This window comes from Ziziphus jujuba, chromosome 11 (assembly GCF_031755915.1).
Source record: "Ziziphus jujuba cultivar Dongzao chromosome 11, ASM3175591v1".
NCBI lineage: Eukaryota > Viridiplantae > Streptophyta > Magnoliopsida > Rosales > Rhamnaceae > Ziziphus > Ziziphus jujuba.
This window is the reverse complement of record NC_083389.1, coordinates 25,214,281-25,234,734: the sequence shown is the minus strand read 5'-3', so window position 1 is coordinate 25,234,734 and position 20,454 is coordinate 25,214,281. Positions and strand designations below refer to the sequence as shown.

At 33.2% G+C, this 20,454-nt stretch overlaps 1 protein-coding gene and 1 long non-coding RNA gene across 12 annotated transcripts; both read left to right on the top strand.

Moving 5' to 3' along the window:
• The first annotated feature begins 2,376 nt into the window (after window positions 1–2,376).
• Window positions 2,377–8,285, top strand: LOC107411386 (serine/threonine-protein kinase RUNKEL). Its single transcript, XM_016018963.4, has 10 exons — window positions 2,377–2,580; window positions 2,707–2,796; window positions 2,964–3,016; window positions 3,140–3,215; window positions 3,472–3,533; window positions 3,634–3,712; window positions 3,809–3,868; window positions 4,015–5,661; window positions 5,963–6,832; window positions 6,956–8,285. Exons 1-10 carry the CDS (start codon window positions 2,533–2,535, stop codon window positions 8,069–8,071), a joined length of 4,101 nt encoding a protein of 1,366 aa, XP_015874449.3. The 5' UTR covers window positions 2,377–2,532; the 3' UTR covers window positions 8,072–8,285.
• Window positions 8,286–16,091: 7,806 nt separating this feature from the next.
• LOC107411403 (uncharacterized) lies at window positions 16,092–20,361 on the top strand. Of its 11 annotated transcripts, none has more exons than XR_007238518.2 (8): window positions 16,093–16,754; window positions 16,992–17,045; window positions 17,376–17,508; window positions 18,190–18,304; window positions 18,399–19,144; window positions 19,454–19,499; window positions 19,605–19,864; window positions 19,960–20,361. It is a non-coding gene; the product is annotated as an uncharacterized LOC107411403 (long non-coding RNA). The 11 variants fall into 11 exon arrangements; XR_007238517.2 differs by having other exon boundaries at window positions 16,094–16,754; window positions 19,454–19,487; XR_007238516.2 differs by lacking the exon at window positions 19,454–19,499 and having other exon boundaries at window positions 16,096–16,367; window positions 16,605–16,754.
• Window positions 20,362–20,454: the final 93 nt, after the last annotated feature.

The following is a 20,454-nucleotide window of genomic DNA, read 5'->3' as shown; positions in this document are numbered from 1 at the left end:
AAAGCCTACAATTTATTTATTTTTTTTTAAGCCAACATTACCCCTTATCAATTATCATTAATTTGATAATCAAACAGAAAAATTATATTTTTTTGGCGAATAAAATAAAAATGATCACTAATTTAACTGTACTTATATATATAAATATATATACACAGAGGAAATAATATAAACTTTTTTTTTTTGGGGGGTTAATGGACAAATTGCTTGTTTTCGCAGCTTTCAAAAGATTATGCATGCTTTTTATTAAATTTCAAAAATAAATTTTACGTGTTTCTTTTATTAAATTTAAAAAATATATATAAAACTCTCCAAATACATTAACTTTTCTTTTTTGCAGGAAAATAAAGTTTTATTACTACACATAAGTTTTAAAAAAATATTTATGTCATATAAAATGTATATATTTAATTTAAAGGTTTACACTTTAATATCACTAGTTTTGGAATTTTACAAACTAAGTCTTTTAATTTTTCTTTACCAAAAAAAAAAAGCCTTTTAATTTTAAATTTACCACATTAAGCCGTTTATTTTTTTATTTTATAAATTTAATATTTATTATTTTTAAACCCTAATGTAATTATGGAATATTGGTTATGACCTTTACAAATTGAAAACTGGTGTTTTATAATATGCTTAGTTATGTAGAGCATTCTAAATATAATAATTTATTGGTTAATATTGAAGAATTTTCAAACAATTAAAATAATATGCACCAAATAAAAGAAAAATATGGCTCAATGTGGTAACTTTTAAAACATAGGATTTAAATTATAACATTCTAAAATTGAAAAGTATCAAAGTTTAATTAACCTTTAATGTATAAAATGTCATGAAATAAAGAGTAGTTGACACCACTATTCTATCTAGATTTAGCATTCTTATACTTTAACCCCAATAATATTGATCTAGAATTGATATCCTTCGAAATTTATAAGCAGTGCAGATTAGTCTAAAATCTCTATCTCATACCCTTTATTAATAAAATGCATGTGCACTACATGTAAAGAAATTCCCTTTTCTAGACATTGTATAATTATAATAAAAATTTTGTTTTCTAAATATAATTTAGTAGATAAAAAATCACAATATAAAAAGGTTTTAGACTAATGTGACCATTGTTTACAAACCTTATGAGAGCGTTGATGCTAGTTTCATATCATAAAAGCACACAAAATGATGAAACTACAGAAGCATTGATGCCAAAATCTATAAAATAAAATAAATACATTTTAAATTTATTTTAAAATTTTAAATGTTCCTTTTCGTTGATAGTAGTTTTATAAATATTAAATGACTTATCAAATGATGTGATAAATATGATATGTCATTAATTTATTAATTTTAAAAAATATATAAAAATGGGCCTATATTTAAAATGATAATCGTAACCTAGTTACTTTACAAAATTTTATCACAAAAGTTTATTAAAATGCCATTATTTTGATAGTGTAATTGGTTTATTAATCGTTTTTTATATCCATATTTCCTAAGATAATTTAAATTCCAATTATAACTTCTAAGTATTCATTTGTAAAATTATGAAAAAACAAGTTTATAAAAAAAATTATTTAAAAATTAATCAATAATTATCAGAACATAAACGAAGAGAATTAGTTTCAATGATTAAGTAATTTTATTTATGCCATAAATGCATGGATTCGAATTATATAGAAAATGAGTTTGAATATTTTGTAATATTAAAAAAACAAAAATTATCAGAACATGGAAAGTATTTGTTTCCCGAATATTTCTTTTTCTTTTTTTTTTTAGTTTTTGGCAAAGATATTTCTCTTCTTGAATGAAGCATGGAAAATAATTTAAATTTAAACTTACACAAATAAATAACTCTCCAAAATTAATATTTGGATGGAATAATCAAAACATACATTATTTATGCTGCAAGCTGCTACTGTAAAATATATATTGGTTTATATATATACATATAGATATATTTTGCTGCTTGGAAAATAAATAAATAACAAAATTATAATTTAATTATCTTATATGAAATTAAATCAAACATTGAAAAACAGAACAGAGACAAGAAAGTTAAAACATTTAATAAAGTGGGCTCCACTAATCATAGTGAACCAATAACACTACAGTAAATGCGAGTGTCATAACTTCAAATAGCCACATCGGATCCTATAAACAATCGTTACGTGTCAAACCGACTCGTTCTGATCTTACATGTCAACCATCCATTGGCTTAACGTATGGAAGAATGAGTGTTCATCACCGTACAACATCCCCAATTTTCAAATTGTCGTCTCTGTTTGGATACACCTCAAAACGTAATCCCATTATTTTGATTTTATGTTCCCGCCCATTCACACAGACGAGTCTCACCAAAATTTGACTTAAAAAACATTCTAAAAGCCATTCTTAACGACTATCATATCCAAAGCTTGTTTCCCCATATTTTATTCCCCAAACACTGTTTTTCTCTCTCCCCCTCCCTCTCTCTCTCTAACTGTCACTTTGTTCAAATCTGGAAGCGATAGAGAGCTTCAAGCTAAGCCAGCGAAGATGAACGAATACCACATATACGAAGCCATTGGTCGAGGAAAATGCTCGGTAAGAAGCCAAATCATCTTTCGGATTCTCAATTTTTCCAATCGATTTTTTTATTTTTTTTTGGCTTAATCTGATTTCGGCCAATGCTTCTTTTTGTTGTTTTTGATTTGTGGAATTTTTTTGCAGACTGTGTATAAGGGGAGGAAGAAGAAGACGATCGAGTATTTCGCGATTAAGAGCGTCGAAAAATATCAGAAAAACAAGGTTCTTCACGAAGTAAGCTAATCTGTTTGTTTGTCACAGTTTAGATTTTGGAAATTTTAAGCTTTGGGGATAGTTTCTTTGTTTTTTTTTTTTTTTTTTTTTGGATTTTAGATTGTGTTGATTTTGCATTTTGTTAAATTGTTATTTGTTTTTCACTTTCTCGGTGTGGTAATTTGCAGGTTAGGATTTTCCATTCATTAGACCATCCAAATGTTCTGAAATTCTATTCGTGGTAAGTGCTGCTGATGGAGTGTTTATATATATATATATATATGAGTAAGCTAATTAGGTGTTCTCACATGAGATTAAGCACTGAATTATGTAACTTCGATGCCTCACTCAACTTGTGTATCAGGTATGAAACTTCTGCTCACTTGTGGTTGGTTTTGGAGTATTGTGTTGGAGGAGATCTCATGACCATATTACAGCAGGTATCCATTCTTAACATATATATGGCAGCAAGTCATTGCAGATTTCAATTTTCCAATCTGTTGCATTATGTTGTAATGACAATGTTTGGTTGTTCTTTGTATGATTTATATTGCTTTAAATTTTACTTTATGACTAGATATTGGAGTATTGAACTTATTTGATATCTTGACCTAGCACCAATGATCTTGATGTTGGTATGAAATAAGTAGGTTCCTTACAAATGCACTACTGATTGTTTTTATGAGTGTACTGCAGGATAGTAAGCTACCGGAAGATTCAATTCACGATCTTGCTCATGACATTGTCAAAGCTTTGCAGTAAGAGATGCTCACTAGTTTTATTAGTATCCTTCTTTCTGGAATTGTGAAGATAATTAATTGTTTTTTATTTTATATTTTATGTGATCTCTTGGATTAGGTTCCTACATTCAAAGGGAATCATATACTGTGATTTGAAACCATCAAATATCCTATTGGATGAGAATGGACGGACAAAGGTACTAATGGATATTATTTTCCTCTTATAGCTGGGTTCTTGCAAATCGTTTTTAGTCTATGTATGAACTTTATTTGTTTATCTTGATGCAATGCAGCTATGTGATTTTGGATTGGCAAGAAAATTGAGTGATATATCAAAAACTCCTTCTTCCTCGGTAAGTTTTTTATTCTTTAACCATTACAGCATTTGACATCCTATTTACATCTTTAGTATAGATTTGCATTGATGTTTCATTTTTGATTTTTGATTTTTCACTGTTTGTATAAATTAATGGAGCTTCACCTTCATGAATCCGTTTAGTTGCCACAAGCAAAACGTGGAACACCCTTTTACATGGCTCCTGAGTTGTTTGAAGAGGGAGGAGTTCATTCATATGCATCAGATTTCTGGGCCCTTGGTTGTGTCCTATATGAGTGCTATACTGGGAGGCCTCCCTTTGTAGGAAGAGAATTTACTCAGCTGGTGAAATCCATCCTCTCAGACCCCACTCCACCTCTGCCAGGTACTCCCAGCCGCCCTTTTGTCAATCTAATAAACTCTTTACTGGTGAAAGATCCAGCCGAAAGAATACAGTGGACAGAGCTTTGTGGACATGCTTTCTGGAGAACCAACTTTAGTCCAGTTTCTCTACCGCCTCAGCCTGCCTTTGCTAATATGATAGAACTTTTTGCTAAGCCATGTCTTTCAGAACGTAATGGAGATAAATCTCTGCAAAACAGAACCCCTCCTAAATCTCGTGAAAAAGATGTAAAACGAGCTTTGAAGCAGGATGAGAACTCTATGGTAGGATCAAGAGGCAATGAGACACCTGTTAAGGGCACACCAGGTAGCCGCAGAACTCAAATAAAGGCTTCCAGCAGAGTAGAGGAGAAACAAAAGGATCCTTCTAGAGGTGTGAATCTTTTAAGATTGTCAAGAATAGCAAAAACAAACTTACAGAGAGAGAATGAGAAGGAAAATTATCGGAGGCCCATGGCCAATGTTTCTGAGAATGATTCTGAAGTTAAAATTGAGAACACTGATATGGAACTTGATTTTAACGAGAACACTGAAGATGATGGACATGATGAGCCTGAGGGAACTGATAACCAAGCTAGTACACCTGAAGATAAGATATCTAGTCAAAATCAGTACCAGGGGAAAGTGGAAGAGATGGAAAACAGCAGACAGCAACCAGATGCTCAACCCGTGGCTAATTTGCCTTCCTCGGATGAATCAAGAACATTTGAACAGGAACCATCTGCAGAACACTTTGAAGTAGCTGCAACCCCACCCAGTGTTAGCCCCCAGCTGAAAAACCAGAGAATTAAAGAAGGTTCAGGGTCTGCACTCGACTTTGATTCAACAAAACCGTTCAATAACCTTCCACAGGTTCTTTGGCATCCATCTGATCAATCAGTCAGACCTGTAATGCCCAGCAGGAAATCTGACAAAGTGTCAGACGTGACTCATTCACTTCCTTTTGAGGCACTGCAAGCATCTGAATTTGTGAAGATGTCAAGGGAGCAATTGGAGACACTCAACAACAGGATCATATCCATTTTTAGTGGTAACAGTAGCATTATGGAAAAACAAAATGTGATTAGATACCTTGAAATGTTAAGCACTAATGCTGATGCCGCCAATATCTTGACCAATGGGCCAATAATGCTCATGCTTGTCAAAATGCTTCGACAGTCCAAGACTTCAGCTTTACGTGCCCAACTTACTTCTTTGATTGGTTTATTGATTAGACATTCTACTTTTATTGAAGATGATTTGGCAAATTCTGGAATATTAGGTTCACTTACTGATGGACTTAGAGATAAGCAGGAAAAAGTGAGGAGATTTTCTATGGCTGCTTTAGGTGAGCTGCTATTCTATATATCTACTCAAAATGAGCAAACCAGAGATAACAATCCACTGGAATCTCCGTCAAAGGACGGTCGATCTGTGTCAGGCTGGCAGGTTGGTTTCCTATATTGCAATAAACTTATTTTTTTATGGGATGAGGATTATGTAAAGCTTTATTTTTATTTATTTTCTTTTTTTAAATTTTATTTTTACTGTGTGAATTACATATTCCTTATAAATGTTATGAATCAAAACCTAGTTATCATTTTTGTCTAGTCTAAACTTTGCTTGCTTCTGGTAGTCATAAATTGAAGTCTTATAAAAGATATTTCGGACAACTGTTGCCTACTGTGACTTCTTTCCTTCCCTTATACATTCTGCTTTATCTATAGATCATTTATTGTCTCTGGTGCAGGTACCAAATTCACTGATATCATTGGTCTCATCAATTTTACGGAAAGGAGAGGATGGTATAACTCAACTTTATGCATTGAGGACAATTGAGAACATTTGTAGCCAAGAAGGGCACTGGGCAGCTCGCTTTACCAGCCAGGATGTAATAAACAACCTTTGCTACATTTATAGAGCTGCTGGCAAACAGGAGAGCATGAAACTCACGGCAGGTTCATGTTTGGTTCGCTTAGTTCGTTTCAATCCTCCCTGCATTCAATCAGTTATAGAGAAACTTTCATTCAAGGATATGGCATCTGCTCTTGTTAAGGGCAGTCTACGTGAGCAGCAAATCAGCTTAAACCTTTCAAATATGGCCATGCTTGGAAGTCATATGTTCACAAATATTGGCAGGTGCCTTTCACCACTAATGGAGGATAAACATCTTGTCCCTGGTCTTGTCTCTCTTATTGAGCAAGGAAGTGAAGTTTTGAAGGGCAAGGCACTTATATTTGTGGCTCTTCTTAGTAAGAATGGTAGAAGGTGGCTGCCACAATTTTTTTGCAATGCAAGGTTACTCTCTGTGGTGGACAGGCTCACAAAAGAGAAGGACCACTACGTGCAGCAGTGTCTGGAAGCATTTTTGAACGTCGTTGCATCTACTGTACCCAGTTTACTTGATATCATAACTGGAGAAGTTCAGCAAATGATGGGAGGAAGGCGCCATGGGCATATATCTTCCCTTACCAGTCGATCTGCTCCAAAGACTAACATTCATTTATTTCCTGTGGTTCTTCATCTTCTTGGAAGCTCATCTTTTAAGCACAAGGTGGTGAATCATCAGGTTCTGAGGCAATTAGCAAATCTTATCAAACTTGTGGAGACTCCATTTCAGGTAGGTGGCTGCAGCTGAGCCATAGTGTTGTTGAGAATTTATAATCTACATTTTAAATGGAAAAAATATATATATAGTATTGAAGTTGATGTTGACATATATATCTTTCTAATTGACTTCCAGGGCAGGGATGACTTCCAAATAACCCTTCTTAGGGTACTTGAATCTGTCACAGAGGAGTCAACTGTAATCCTTGAAAGCCCTGACTTATTTATCCGTGAAATTCTTCCCAGTTTGGCTGTTCTTTATAAGGGCAATAAGGATGGTGATGCCAGATTTTTGTGTCTGAAAATTTTGTTCGAAATTAAGGTTGTCTTTTTGAATGAACAATGTGAAGATGAGCAAAGGTCAAAGGATTTGGAGTCCATATCCAATAAATATTTCCTCCCTATCTACCCCTCCTTGATTGAAGATGAGGATCCTATCCCCATGTATGCACAGAAGCTTCTCGTAATGCTGATTGAGTTTGGTTACATAAAAATTTCAGATATTCTACATCTTAAGACAATTTCACAGTGCTTTGAGTTTTTGCTTGGGGATCTCTCAAGTGCAAATGTTAGTAACGTTAAGCTTTGCCTGGCTCTGGCCTCTGCTCCAGAGATGGAATCCAAGTTACTTTCTCAGCTGAAGGTTGTTAGAAGGATTGGAAATCTTCTGGAGTTTGTATATGCAAAGGATATGGAAGATTTCCTAGAACCAACCCTTGGCCTGTGTAAGGCTTTTCTTCTACGGTCTGTGAGCAGCAGGAAAGGCTTCATCTACACAAAAGAACCTGCTCTTTTAGGTGATGGTTCTTCTGAAGTAATTGGTCCCGTTGATCAGCAGCAAGGTGTAAGAGATATTATGGACTTTGGAAGCAATGTCGGCGTCTTGCTAGAGTTAAGTGCTTCCCGTGAAGCAAATGTGGCAGATATGGCTTCTGAATGTGTTGTCTTGCTGCTGAAGGCAGCTCCTAGGGAAGCTACTACTGGTCTGCTTGCTAATCTTCATAGGGTCAGTGCAATCATTGAGTCATGGAACAGGGGGATTCCTCACTTATTGGTGCAGCGGATGCTACATGCTATTGGCTATTCATGTAAGCAGTATCTTTCTCATGCAATGATATTGTCGATATCCATACCAGAGATTTCAAAGATTGAAGCAATTGTCTCTGAGCTCAAAAGTTCAGGCATATCTGGTTTAGCCAATGCTGCTTCGCTAGTTGCGGTGGAGTTACAGCGCCTACCTCGTTGCATTTGAAATCCTAGAGGTTTTATGTTTTGAATAGTGCTTTTTGTTTATCTAATCTTTCCTTCATAATTGGCCATAATTAACCACCCCTTGAAGTCTTTCTTTACAATTTTGAATAGTGCTTTTTGTTTTTTGTGGCTGCGAATAGTATTTAGTATGTTGAATTGTTGCCCGTTACAGTTCTGGATTGCACCAAATTAATTCAAATTCAGTTTTAATCAAATTGAGTTATTTTAAATCTAGCCAAATTTAGTTAGATTGAACTTTAAATAACAGTTTATATACTAGCATTTACTACATATGTGGTTTCACATGGAGGTTTTGAAATCTGGATCAAAAACAAAAGAAAAGAAAATTATTTCCTTTTAAACGATCAAATTGAAAATCCATTGGCTGTACATGCCATCTCGGTTACACTTCAGAGAAAAATTCCTTCGACCCCATTTTTAAAAAAATTTTCTTTTTGGGGGAAGGATGCTCATGGATACCTTGCAACCCATTACCAGAAGATCAAGATGAGATGCCTTCCAACCCATTACCAGAAGATCAAGATGCTCCTGAATGACTGCTCGTTTGGTTTCTATGTGATCCCTAATACTGGTCCGTCTAACAGCAACTTCATAGGAGTAAAACATAACCTGGAATCAGGTTCAGGGTCAAGTTCGAGATGTGATGAGAGTACTTCCATGAATACCACAGACCAGCAACTCCTTTCCTGGATCTCACTAACCTAGAGGAGGGATGTAACTGGGTTGCCCATTAGAATACTTTCTCCTATACCTTAGGATGCCTTAATCTGTTCCTCTCTTTAAACTTGAGTTTGTCTCACACACATATATATACATACATATGTATAATATTACAGAGTGAATGATATTAATTGTGTTTATGATACTCAAGCTACTTCAGTTTCCATGTAACAACCAAAAATAATAACATTAACAATGAAAACCTACTTCATGGCTTTTCCTTTCATGACTATTAATATTCGGTAACTTCTTTTGGTGGTGGTTTGTGAATGGTAAACATGCTAGACTGGTTTGTGAATGGTAAACATGCTAGACTATACTTATTTTTTCACACACGGAGAACAGAGTATAAAAAGAAAATAAAACACGTATTGAGCAATACAAAATTACCAATTCAAACATCTGTAAAAACAAAGTAATAAAATTAAAAAAAGCTACAACAACTACTCCGTAATTTAATTTGTTTTATTTTGTCATACATGGAGAACAGAGTATAAAACGGGGAATAAAACAACCACTGAACAATACCAAATTACCAATACGCGCATCTACAAAAACAAGTAATACAATTAAAAAATAAGTTACAACAACCATACTATAATTTAATTTGTTTAAAAAAAAAAAATAGAAAAGACGCTATTCTCTTCTATGATCCATTAGAAACAGCGAGGAGCAATCCAAAGAGGCAAAAAAAAAAAAAATATTCTACCAAATTCTTGAGAACTTTTTCATCTAAGTTATAAACTCTGACATGAGGAATATATGAAGTGATGTAGATTGAATTTTCTTTCCATTCGGGAAACTCTCGAGCAGATAATGAGATGGCTTGATTTTCACCTATAAACAATGCTTGACCCTTTAAATTTTCAACTTTTTCCCATGCTTTCCCATCACGATCCAATAACTTATAACCATGAAAAAAAGTCTTTGATATCCTGACCAATACCATATCCGGAACTTTCGAGGAACACATACAAAATCTCTCCTAAAGATTCCACCAACTGCATATGAGAGTAAAATTTGCATCTAGAAACAGGAAAAAAATTCAATGAAGGAGGCAAGAATTCATGTGGCAAGGGTAGGGGAGGTTTAAATGTAGCAACTTTCTTTGGAAAACAATCATCAAAGTCCCAAACTTTCAACTTGGCCATTGTTTTCTAACTTAGTTTTGGCATACTCCAAAAACCACAATGCGTAGACCTTGTTATTGTGGCACATTATATCGGAGTAGAATGTCCCACGCTCTATACTTTATTATGTATTGTACTCTCCATTCACATTTATGTGTACAGAATGCTAGGTGACAACATATCATTTCTTAAAAGTAGTGCCTAGAATTATTTAGAAAAGAGCAAAAGAAATTAACATCCACTCACTCAGGCTCATCAACACGCTCTTGAACCTGTTCATCAACTCGCCACTGCAGCAAGCTACTCCAGTTTAAACGGTTACGGTTTGTTCCGTGCATGACTGTTTTTGCTGGTACGAGGACGAAACTTATTGAGGATGTTCAAAGGTGGAGAAAATTACTAGGAGCTAGAGTGCTTGCTGGGTAGCTCTTTAGTGGGATGAGAACTCTTAGTAAGGATCTGTAGATGAGGATCCAGAAGCCTGTTCAAGAGGATGAGGACCTTAAAGTGGTACCTGAGGAAGCAGTTCAGGCAGAGGACCAAGATTGAGAGGCAGCTAAGCAGCGGCGAGTTGATGAGCAGGTTGTAAGATCCTTCAAATCAGCATAACTTTTCGCAAAGTGATGAACCCTTACAAAATCATCACTATCATCATACACTTCAGAAACATTTTATTCAAACAAATTTTTACGCTTGTGAGTCGCAGTCAGAGTCATTTCGTCAACCACATCATCACTAAGATGGCACAAAGCAATTCAATTGAACAGTATTGATAAAAAAAATTATACAACAATCGAGAATTAGAAAAACTATAGTTAATATTACCTCAACCTCATAAAAATTATATTTTCCATATTTAGCCTCTGAAATTTCCCTAACATACATTTCTGGAAAATTGATGTCTTTCAGCTTCTCAAAAACAATCCCGGATAGTTCATAGCCGTATTACAAAATGAAGTCAAGTACTCAGACATAATTCCAATGCACCTCCTCTTTTTAACCTCCTCACTTAGAAAACCATCCAACATAGTATAGTTATCTATACTAACTCTCAGTTTGTATAAATACCAATTTCTATTCATCGAATAAAATACAACTTTTCTGATCATTTTACATCAGCCCTAATATGTATCAGAGCATTACACTCCAAAGAGTCTTCTTTCCCGATCCACTGTCAATTGCAACGCGGAAAGACAATTTTTTTTTTTGTTGCTTTTTTTAGAAAAGGTTTTAAGAATTATTTAAATGTTTTTTTTAGGCAATTATATAAGTGTTATTGATAAATGAAAAGTAAGCTATTAGTTTTCTTATTGTAATTTTTATTTTATTATTTTATTTTATTTTTTGAATTAGGTGGTAATTTATTTATTTTGGTACCGAATAGAATATATTTATTGGAAGGTCAAATTACAAACTATTGGAACATAAATATATATATATATATATATATATATATATATATATATATATATATATATATATATATATATATTTGGGTAGATGGCCATTTGTTGAATGAACATATGTATATAACTATATATATATATATTTGGGCTTATCTTGAACGAACTTCATATAATTTTCACTGTTTCTAATTTGTCAGTTGTATTGTGCTGACGTAATAATTTCTAAGCTGCCATAAGATTAGGTTTGATTTTTGGTTGGAGATGTTTGGATTTTTCTGTAGTAATTTGGTAGATTTTATTTTTCTTTTCTGAAAAGTTGGTAAAATATTTTAATTGAAAGCAATGATGTTTAGAGGTATATTTCTATTACCAAGTTTGTCTTTTCTAATGTAGCAATTCTAATAGTTGTTTCAGTATTAACGACAGCATGATAATGGAAATATTTCTGAAGAATACTTATTAACAGAACTTGAAGATGCCTTGCTGAAGCAACGGCCAAACTGTGTGTCCGGTTTTGAATTGACAAAATCAAGGGACGATCATCATCAAATCCACATTCAGCATCGATTAAATGAACTTGAAGGTAACTTTTCATAAGTGTTTTGTATTCATGTGCTGTACGTGATTCTTATAAGTTTTGTCAGTGTAAACCATAATTATTATTGTCCTTATTAAAATACCAAACGGAAAGAAATTATTACTTAATTCAAGTTTTAGTTTGGAAGCTTTCTATACGGCTCCTTATGTGTTCTTTCTATGCTGTATATATGTCACTATTCTTACTTTGTTGTTATGATCCTGATTAACTTCCCAAAAATATCACTTATGCATTAATGGTTTTTTGAACCAGAGTTACCTTAAAGTAGAGAAGAGGAGTTGCAGACAATGTTCTTGCTTGAGCTCTATGGACTAAAGGCAACGCTTTGTGTACTAGAATTGGTTTAACACTTATCTTCGTTCGCTTAATTTGCATAAAGTTCATAGCTTGTGGAGCTTGTTTTAATCCATACAAGACTTTGTGTAACTTATAAACCAAATGCTCACTGCTCTTTTTTTCATACCTTACATAAACATCTTCACTCAGCTCAACATGGAGAAAAGCTGACTTGACATCCAGTTGAAAAATTTACAAGTCCTTCTGTGCAGCTAGAGCAATAATCATCCTTATTGTATCCATCCTTACCACTGGTGCAAAAACTTCTATATAGTCTATTCCATGCTTCTAAGAGTACCCTTTAGCAACCAAATGAGCCTTGTATTTATCAATCTTTCCATGCTCATTGTATTTGGTTTTGTAAGCCCACTTCACTCCAATTCTTTTTGCTCTAGTTGGTAGCTCAATGAGTGTCCATGTTTTGCTCTTCTCGATGGATTTGATGTCACTGTCCATGGTCAATCTCCAATTTGCACTCTGTACAACTTCTTCAAAATACAATGGATCAGTTGATACTACTAGTGCCATATGAATTTCATCTTCAGATAGACCTTCTCCACTATCATAATCACCCATCCACATAGGAGGTTGCTTCTCATGGGGTTGCCTCAATTCCTCACTTTCTCTTCACCCTTACTAGAACCATCTTCCTCTTCTCTAACTGCCTCATCACTAATGTCTCCTACCTCGCCATCAATATCATCTCCATTCCTATTCTCACTCACCCGTTCATTCTCGCCATCATCATCATCATCATCCCATTTTAAGTCTACTACTATTTGTTTTTTGTAACTCACATCCCAATCCCATTGCTTCGCTTATTCGAAAATTACATCTCTACTCACAACAACCTTCTTAGCAATAAGATCATATAGCCTTTAACTTTTTGACTCACTAACTCCTAATACCACACGAGTAATGCTTCTACTTTCAAGTTTAGTCCTCTTTGCTTCTGGAACATGGACGTGTGCATGCAACCAAAGACTCAAAATTGAGCTACTGAGGGTTTCACTCCACTTAAAGTCTCCTCTGGTCTAACATCCTTGACAGCCAATGTAGGACACCTGTTTAGGGCATAGATAGTCCATTTTATTGCTCGCAGCCAAAAAGTCTTGGGAATGTTCTTGCCAGATAGCATTGAATGAACCATGTTCATCACAGTTCTATTCTTCCTTTCACTACGCCATTCTATTGTGGAGTGTAAGCGATGGTCAATTGCCTCTCGATCCCAGTTTGTTTGCAGAAATCATTGAACTCGTTTGAATTGAATTCCCCTCTATCAGTGCGCAAACACTTAAGGAACAACCCTGTTTCTTTCTCAACCATAGCCTTAAAATATTTAAAATAATTTAAAGCTTCTAACTTTTCTACCAAAAAATACACCCATGTTTTTCTACTGTAATCATCAATGAATAACAAAATGTACCTCTTGTTGCTATTAGATGTAGGAGTGATCGGATCATAAATATCCGCATGAATAAATTCCAATTTCTGAGTTTCTCTCCAAGTACTCCTCTTTGAGATAGGGTCACGGTGTTGTTTCCCATTGATGCAATCAATGCATGTCAAACTTGAGGCAGAGAGTTGAGGAAGTCCACATACCATGTTCTTGTACAGCAAGGTTCTCAAACCCTTGTAACTCAATATTGTCAAATTGTGATTCGAAAAGTGAATCATTTTGTTAAAATTATGAAACGTATATCGTAAGATACATTTAAAAATAATAATAATAAAAATAATAAAATATAGTAATATCAATCTATCATTCATCAATGTAAATATAATTATTAATTATAAATTTAACATCTAATTTTTAAAATTTTAGCTACATCCATAAAATAAAATTTTAATGAATACTATTTTTTGAAAATAAAACAATAGAAAATTTTGATTAATTATAAATAATGTCTATCTTCAAATTCGAAGGGATCGATATCATCATCCCCCAATTCATCTCCACTCTCTATGTGATGGTTTTATGCTTCCTTATCATCACTATCGTTTTGTCCAATATCGATTATTTGTTTCCCTTATCTTTGCTGGTAAGATCTATTGGATCTACAAATAAATAAATATATATGTTACTATGTTAGTGACTATTTTGCAAAAAACAATATACTTAAATTGTTTATATATTACAATTACCTCTTTTTGTTTTTTTGTTGTTTTCTTCTTCTTCAAGTTCAAAATATTCATTGACATTCATCCAAGTTGTATCATTAGGTAAGACTGAATGTTCTTTTTCGGTAATCTACTCATCATCAAATTCTGAATTTGATAAATAACTAGGATCATAGGACTCACCTTCTAATATTCTTTTCTTATGTCTTGTCTTTAATTGGAGATTGTAATTTACAAAAACAAGTGCACCTAATCTTTATTGTTCTAAACGATTTCTTCTCTTTAAGTGCATCTATTTAAAAAAATAATAATTATATTTAAAGTTTAAACTACATCATATAAACATTAATTAATATTTAAATAAAAATATTATACCTGATCAAATATACTCCAATTTCTAGTTTAAACCATATAAATATTTACTAATATTTAAATAAAAATATTATACCTAATCAAATATACTCCAGTTTCTTTCACATCCAATGGCATTACAAGTCAAACTAAGAATTCTAATGGCAAGATTTTAAAGCTTCTTACAACTTCTGCCAAATGACTCCCATCATAAAGTTGTAAAATTAAAAACAAATAAATTTAATATATAATTTAATTTATATAATTTAAATGTAACTAAATTCAATATTTTACCTGGTTGCTTTTTATTTCTCATTTGAATAACTATATCCATACCAAACATGTTTTCTGCATTTCGGAATTGATCCAACTGTTTATCAATTTTAAGCCTTAAGTCTGATTCTGGACACATTCTTTGTATTGTCGCATAAAGTCTCATTTTTACTTCATAATCCACATCAAATTTAGGAGAATATTGAAATCTACACTTCAATTCAAATGGTAATTAATTAAAGTAGAAGAATAATTAAATAAAATTAATTAAGCCATAAAAATATTATATTAAATAGATAGACTACCATATAAAATAAATAAATAAATCATTAAATAATAAATAAAATAAAATTGTATTTTACCTTGAATTAAGAAAATAGGCTGTTGCATGAAGGGGTCTATAAAGTTATAATACCCATCTTTTATCAATAATATCTCAAATAGGCTTGTAATGCTTTTGAACTTTATTGAAATTAGCTTTAATTTGTTCTTTTGCACGGTCCATTACTTCATAGATATAATCCATCGCAGGTTTTAAGTCTCTATTAATAAGCCTCAATACTTTTACTAATGGAATTACACATTTCAAACAATAATTAATTGATGTCCACAACTTTTTATCATCAAGAATAATATCCGTAACCTCGCACCATCTAACTTTTTAGAATAATTGCTTCTTTGCCATTCTTCAAAACCAAACAATGCTTTCAGTCCAATTTTATTTTCTTTCAAACTTCTCAAAGTCAAATAAGAAGTAGCAAAACACGTCACAACAGCTCTATTTAATTTTCTTCCCTTAGCATATTTTCTCATAAGGTTCAAAACCCAAGAATGCCTATAGATATACATTGTAATCTTTTTTGCCTTAAAAACTATATTACTATATATGGGTAAGCTTCTAATATCAATTAGAATCAAATCTAGATAATATGCTGTACAAAGAAACCAAAATAATTTTGATCTAAAAAGGTAAGAACAAAAACACAACGAGCTGGATTCAATGACTTAGTTTTATTGATAATATCCTTAGCTTAAATAGCCATTCAATATACTATCTTAACAAGAACACAGCCAGTTTTATTGATAATATCCTTGGCTTAAATAGCCATTCAATATACTATTTTAACAAGAAAACAGCCCACTTTGGCGAAAATAAAGCCAAGTGGGTCAAATACTAGTAGACTTCCTGAAGACTATGGCTTTCCCTGAAAACCAGAGAATTATTCTAAGAAAAAAATGCAATAAACTCCTTCATTTCTATCATAGAACGATTGATTTTTCTGATGGATGATCGAAATTCATCAATTGTTTAATTTTTCTTATAAATTTCTAGGTTCCCAGGTTCGACCACCTTTATCCTTTGGAGAGAATGATTTTGTGATTCAGTTGACATTAATTGAAGTGATTTTATTTTTTTTGTCAGGTTTCGAAATAAAAAGTAATTTTCCTAAATTTGTTGTAATTTTTTTTGAGGACAATGAAATTGCATTAAGTTCTGCGTTATTTATATACTTTTTTTTTTTTTTTTTTGGGTGCATGCGTGTGTGTGTGTGTTTTGTGGGGGTAAGATGAGTGTAGAAGGAAGAGACAAGGGGCAGAAAAGGATAGAAGATGAGGAGGAAATAGATGTGGAAAGAAGGCAAAGAAGGGACAAAACAAAATTGAAGAGGCAGAGAACGAACAAAGTTGAAAGCTCTCATAAGCATTCCAAATGCCATTCTCATACAGGTACCTAATTTAAGATTCTAACAATTCAATTTTGACAAATTTATAGTTCAATGATTATAGGGAGACACTTATATTTGTTTTACAGGCTTTCTTGATACTAATTACCTGAATACTAGGAAATTTTCTTTTTATTATTTCTAAAGGAAAAAATTTACTTTTTAATTTGAAATAGATCCTCTACTCTTAATGGGCTTTTCTTGATGCACTTTTTGCTTGTAATATTTTCATCTCCATTAGGAATACGGTGTTTGTGATGGTGCCAGAGGAAGCATCCACATGCTACTACATGAGGTATTGTACAAATGTTGGTGACTATCTTATTCTTTCAGCAATTATAGATTCAAATCTCTGTTCCCCAAGCTCTACTGTTAAACGAATACTTGGCTACATATTTATCTACCCATATAAATACTAAATTGATTGTAATATTTATCTACACACATTAAAAAAATTGAAGGGTATGTATATCCACTTTGTTATTTTATTTTGATCTTGAGATGCTGTATATGTGTTTCTCAAGTTGAGAATAATTTCCTCCTTTTCCTTGGATGGTTTAAATGCTAATATAATATAATATGGAATGTTTTTTATTTTCCGCAAAAAAACTATGGTTACCTGAAGGCAGTGGAGAGAGGATAATAGCATTTATGGAAAGTCAGAGCATGATTAATCCCAAAACACCTCTATTGAATGGAGCATATGCTTATGGAGTTGTGGAGCGTCCATTCCCACTAAATTGCTTCCTAAAAAATTGGTATGATGGTCCCAACATTTATCATGCTGTGAAAATTGGCACAGTCAATATCTATGTGCTCATTTTTGCTACTGGAATTTATTTTGGTACTCAGCGCTTCTATTTGGTGTTCGTTGAAGCACTGTTTGGCAGTAGATGCTCAAAATAAAAGGAGATATATGACTTTGGCAGTGTAGTCAGTAGATGGAACAGGCATGTATTGATCTTTTCTTTGATAACTCTTTTCTCTAAATTAATTTCTCAGGTATATGCTTACCTCTTAATTGATATGTAACTTCTTTTAAGTGTAATTCTTGTGCATATTTTTTAAATTTCAGATATGTTTCTTGGTTTCCTATAGGAGAATCTTGTTTTTACTTATTATAGAACGTAGATGCTTAACAAAAGCTAGGTGTTTCTACCTTTTTTATAAGCTTTTTTTTGTCTTTGATTGATGCTTATTTCCAGAGATTGTATGCTGACATTGTAAGATTTAATAGAAGAGGATCTGCTAATTATGTGATGCAATGATAGTGTCTTCTATGAGTCTTGGAATTAATGTGAAAGTAACTTTAAAGGCATGGTTTATGTTGTTGGATCTGAAACTTTGGTCTCTAACTTCATATGGTTTTGCCAATTCTTTTTAACATTTTAGTTGGTTCATAACTTTTAATCCTTTATTTTTCTTTCCTTTTTTTGCAGATGGCAACCAATTATTAGAATATCAGAAAAAGTTGGTTCTCCCCAAGCTTCTCGGATATCTAATAGAAAAGTAGAAGGTGCTATGCCAAGCTTATATTGGAATGGTGAAAGGATGGTAATGTTCAGTTTTCTTGTGTATTTTTGTTGGTTTTTATCTTATTAATATTTCCAGTCATAATTAATTACTCACAGTTTCTGTTGGAATCTAGTCTGCTGAACCTGAAAAGACTAGTACTAAGCTTTGTTATGGTGGACTTGACAAGGGTGGCTGTGAATTGAGCTTAGGAAGTACAGAAGCTGATAAACGTTATTATGATGAAAATGAAAGTTATTTGATGGGTAGAGAAGGTGCTGGAAATAGTAGAGTTCCAACAGAAGGGGAAGAGATGCCATGTAAACAAGCTGGAAATTAAAGACAGTCTAAATGATCTTTTGGATGACATAAAAGAAGCTGGTACTGGCACAGAGGAACAAAACCTGAGTGCTGCGAAGGGAAGGTCAATTGGAAAGGGTCTTAGAAAGAAAAGTTAAAGAGCACTTTTTGTTAGAGGTATGCCTGTAAATGTTTTCAAACTATGAACTATCTGTCTTCTTTTCTTTGGCATTTTCTCCCTCTGCAAAATGGTGTCTCTATCTGTGTTCATTTCTGTAACTGGTCGTTATGTAGCTCATCAATTGTCTCAGTGCTATTAAAAAGGCTATAATCTGGTCCATGGATTTTTACTTAGTATTTTAGAAAGTTTTGAAAAGTAATAATTGGTCACTCTTCACTGATCAGTTTGATTGTTTCACCTTTTGCGTTGATCACTCTGTCCTCCATTTGTGGAAGCTGTTTGGATTTTCCTTATAATTTGTTGCGACTCTTTTCTTCATATACATGAGGACTCTCCCTTTGAAGCGTTGAAAACTCTGGCAGATATGTCCTTGATGATGCCAGAAACACCTACTGACCATGGTAAGAAATTTATGTCTTTGAAACTAATCTCTTTCTAGCTGTATATGTTTACGCTGTTCTCCAGCAGCCTGGATTGGGCCTTGTTTTTAAAAAAAAAAAATATAATTTCTTTTCCACTGTATTCTAGCAAGCTGAATAAGTGTGTACACACTCACATTTATGCTGTGAGCTGCAGTGCATAAAATACAATATCCATCATGTTTACTTAAGAGTTATTCGTCCACATTTAGATGAAGGCATACTGTTTTGCCGTTTTCTCATTGCTGTTTTCCAATGTTTTGAGGGTTCAGTTTTGTATTCTTTTTGCAGCATGTTTATGGGTATCAGAAAATGCCAGCTTATGGTTAGGCTTCTGGTGATATTAGTTCTCTTATATTTTTTTTGTCATTTGATCTTCTTAACTATAAGTTGATTCTATTTTGCTTCAATCTGATATCTTGTTGGTTTTTTGCATCTGAAGAGCCATCTGTACAGGACAAGGGAGAAAATTTGATGTTGTTATCAAGTCTAAACTTAAAGGGAACCATTCAGTTCTTGGGGTTGAAGACACTGCTTTCAGCTAATCTGCGAAAGGCCAAGCTCACCAGTTTAATGCTGGAATCCAGAAAAGAAAACAAGTTGAAGACACTGCTTTCAGCTAAACTGCGAATGGCCAACGAGGGAGCTCACCAGTTTAATGCTGGAATCCAGAAAAGAAAACAAAAGTCTTTTCCATTTAAAGTGAGGAAAAATATAGTTTCTCCTTTAAAAGTTTATACTATTTTTCTGGTTAATGACATGATTGATTACCACATGCAAATTCCTCTTCATTGCAGATACATGAAAATGAAGGTCATCCGAGTGACAATCAAAAGATAGAGGTGTGTAATTGTCAACCTAAAACAGATGAGTGATGACTACGGGATTCTTCTTCTTCTTCTTCTTTTCTCCCCAAAAGGCCTCATATATAGGGGATAAACTTTTAGGCCTCTGGTGGGGAGAGATATAGTGCGACTTGCTTTATTTGTTGTTCTATTTACAGGTGATCTGAGTAAATATCGCATTCATACTAATATTCCATGTTAACTGTTAAGTTGGACAGTTCTAATGCTTTTGCCTGTACGTATGCCTATCAAACTACGAGACTGGAATTGAGTCTTCCAACAATAATGAACAGAATTAAGGGGCAGCTGGGTTGACCATGAGAATACTTTCTCCTATGCCTTGGGATTTCTTAATCTGTTCCTCTCTTTAGACTAAAATTGTCTTATATATGAATATGTATATATATATATATATGTATGTATGGATAATGTTACATAACAGTTAAT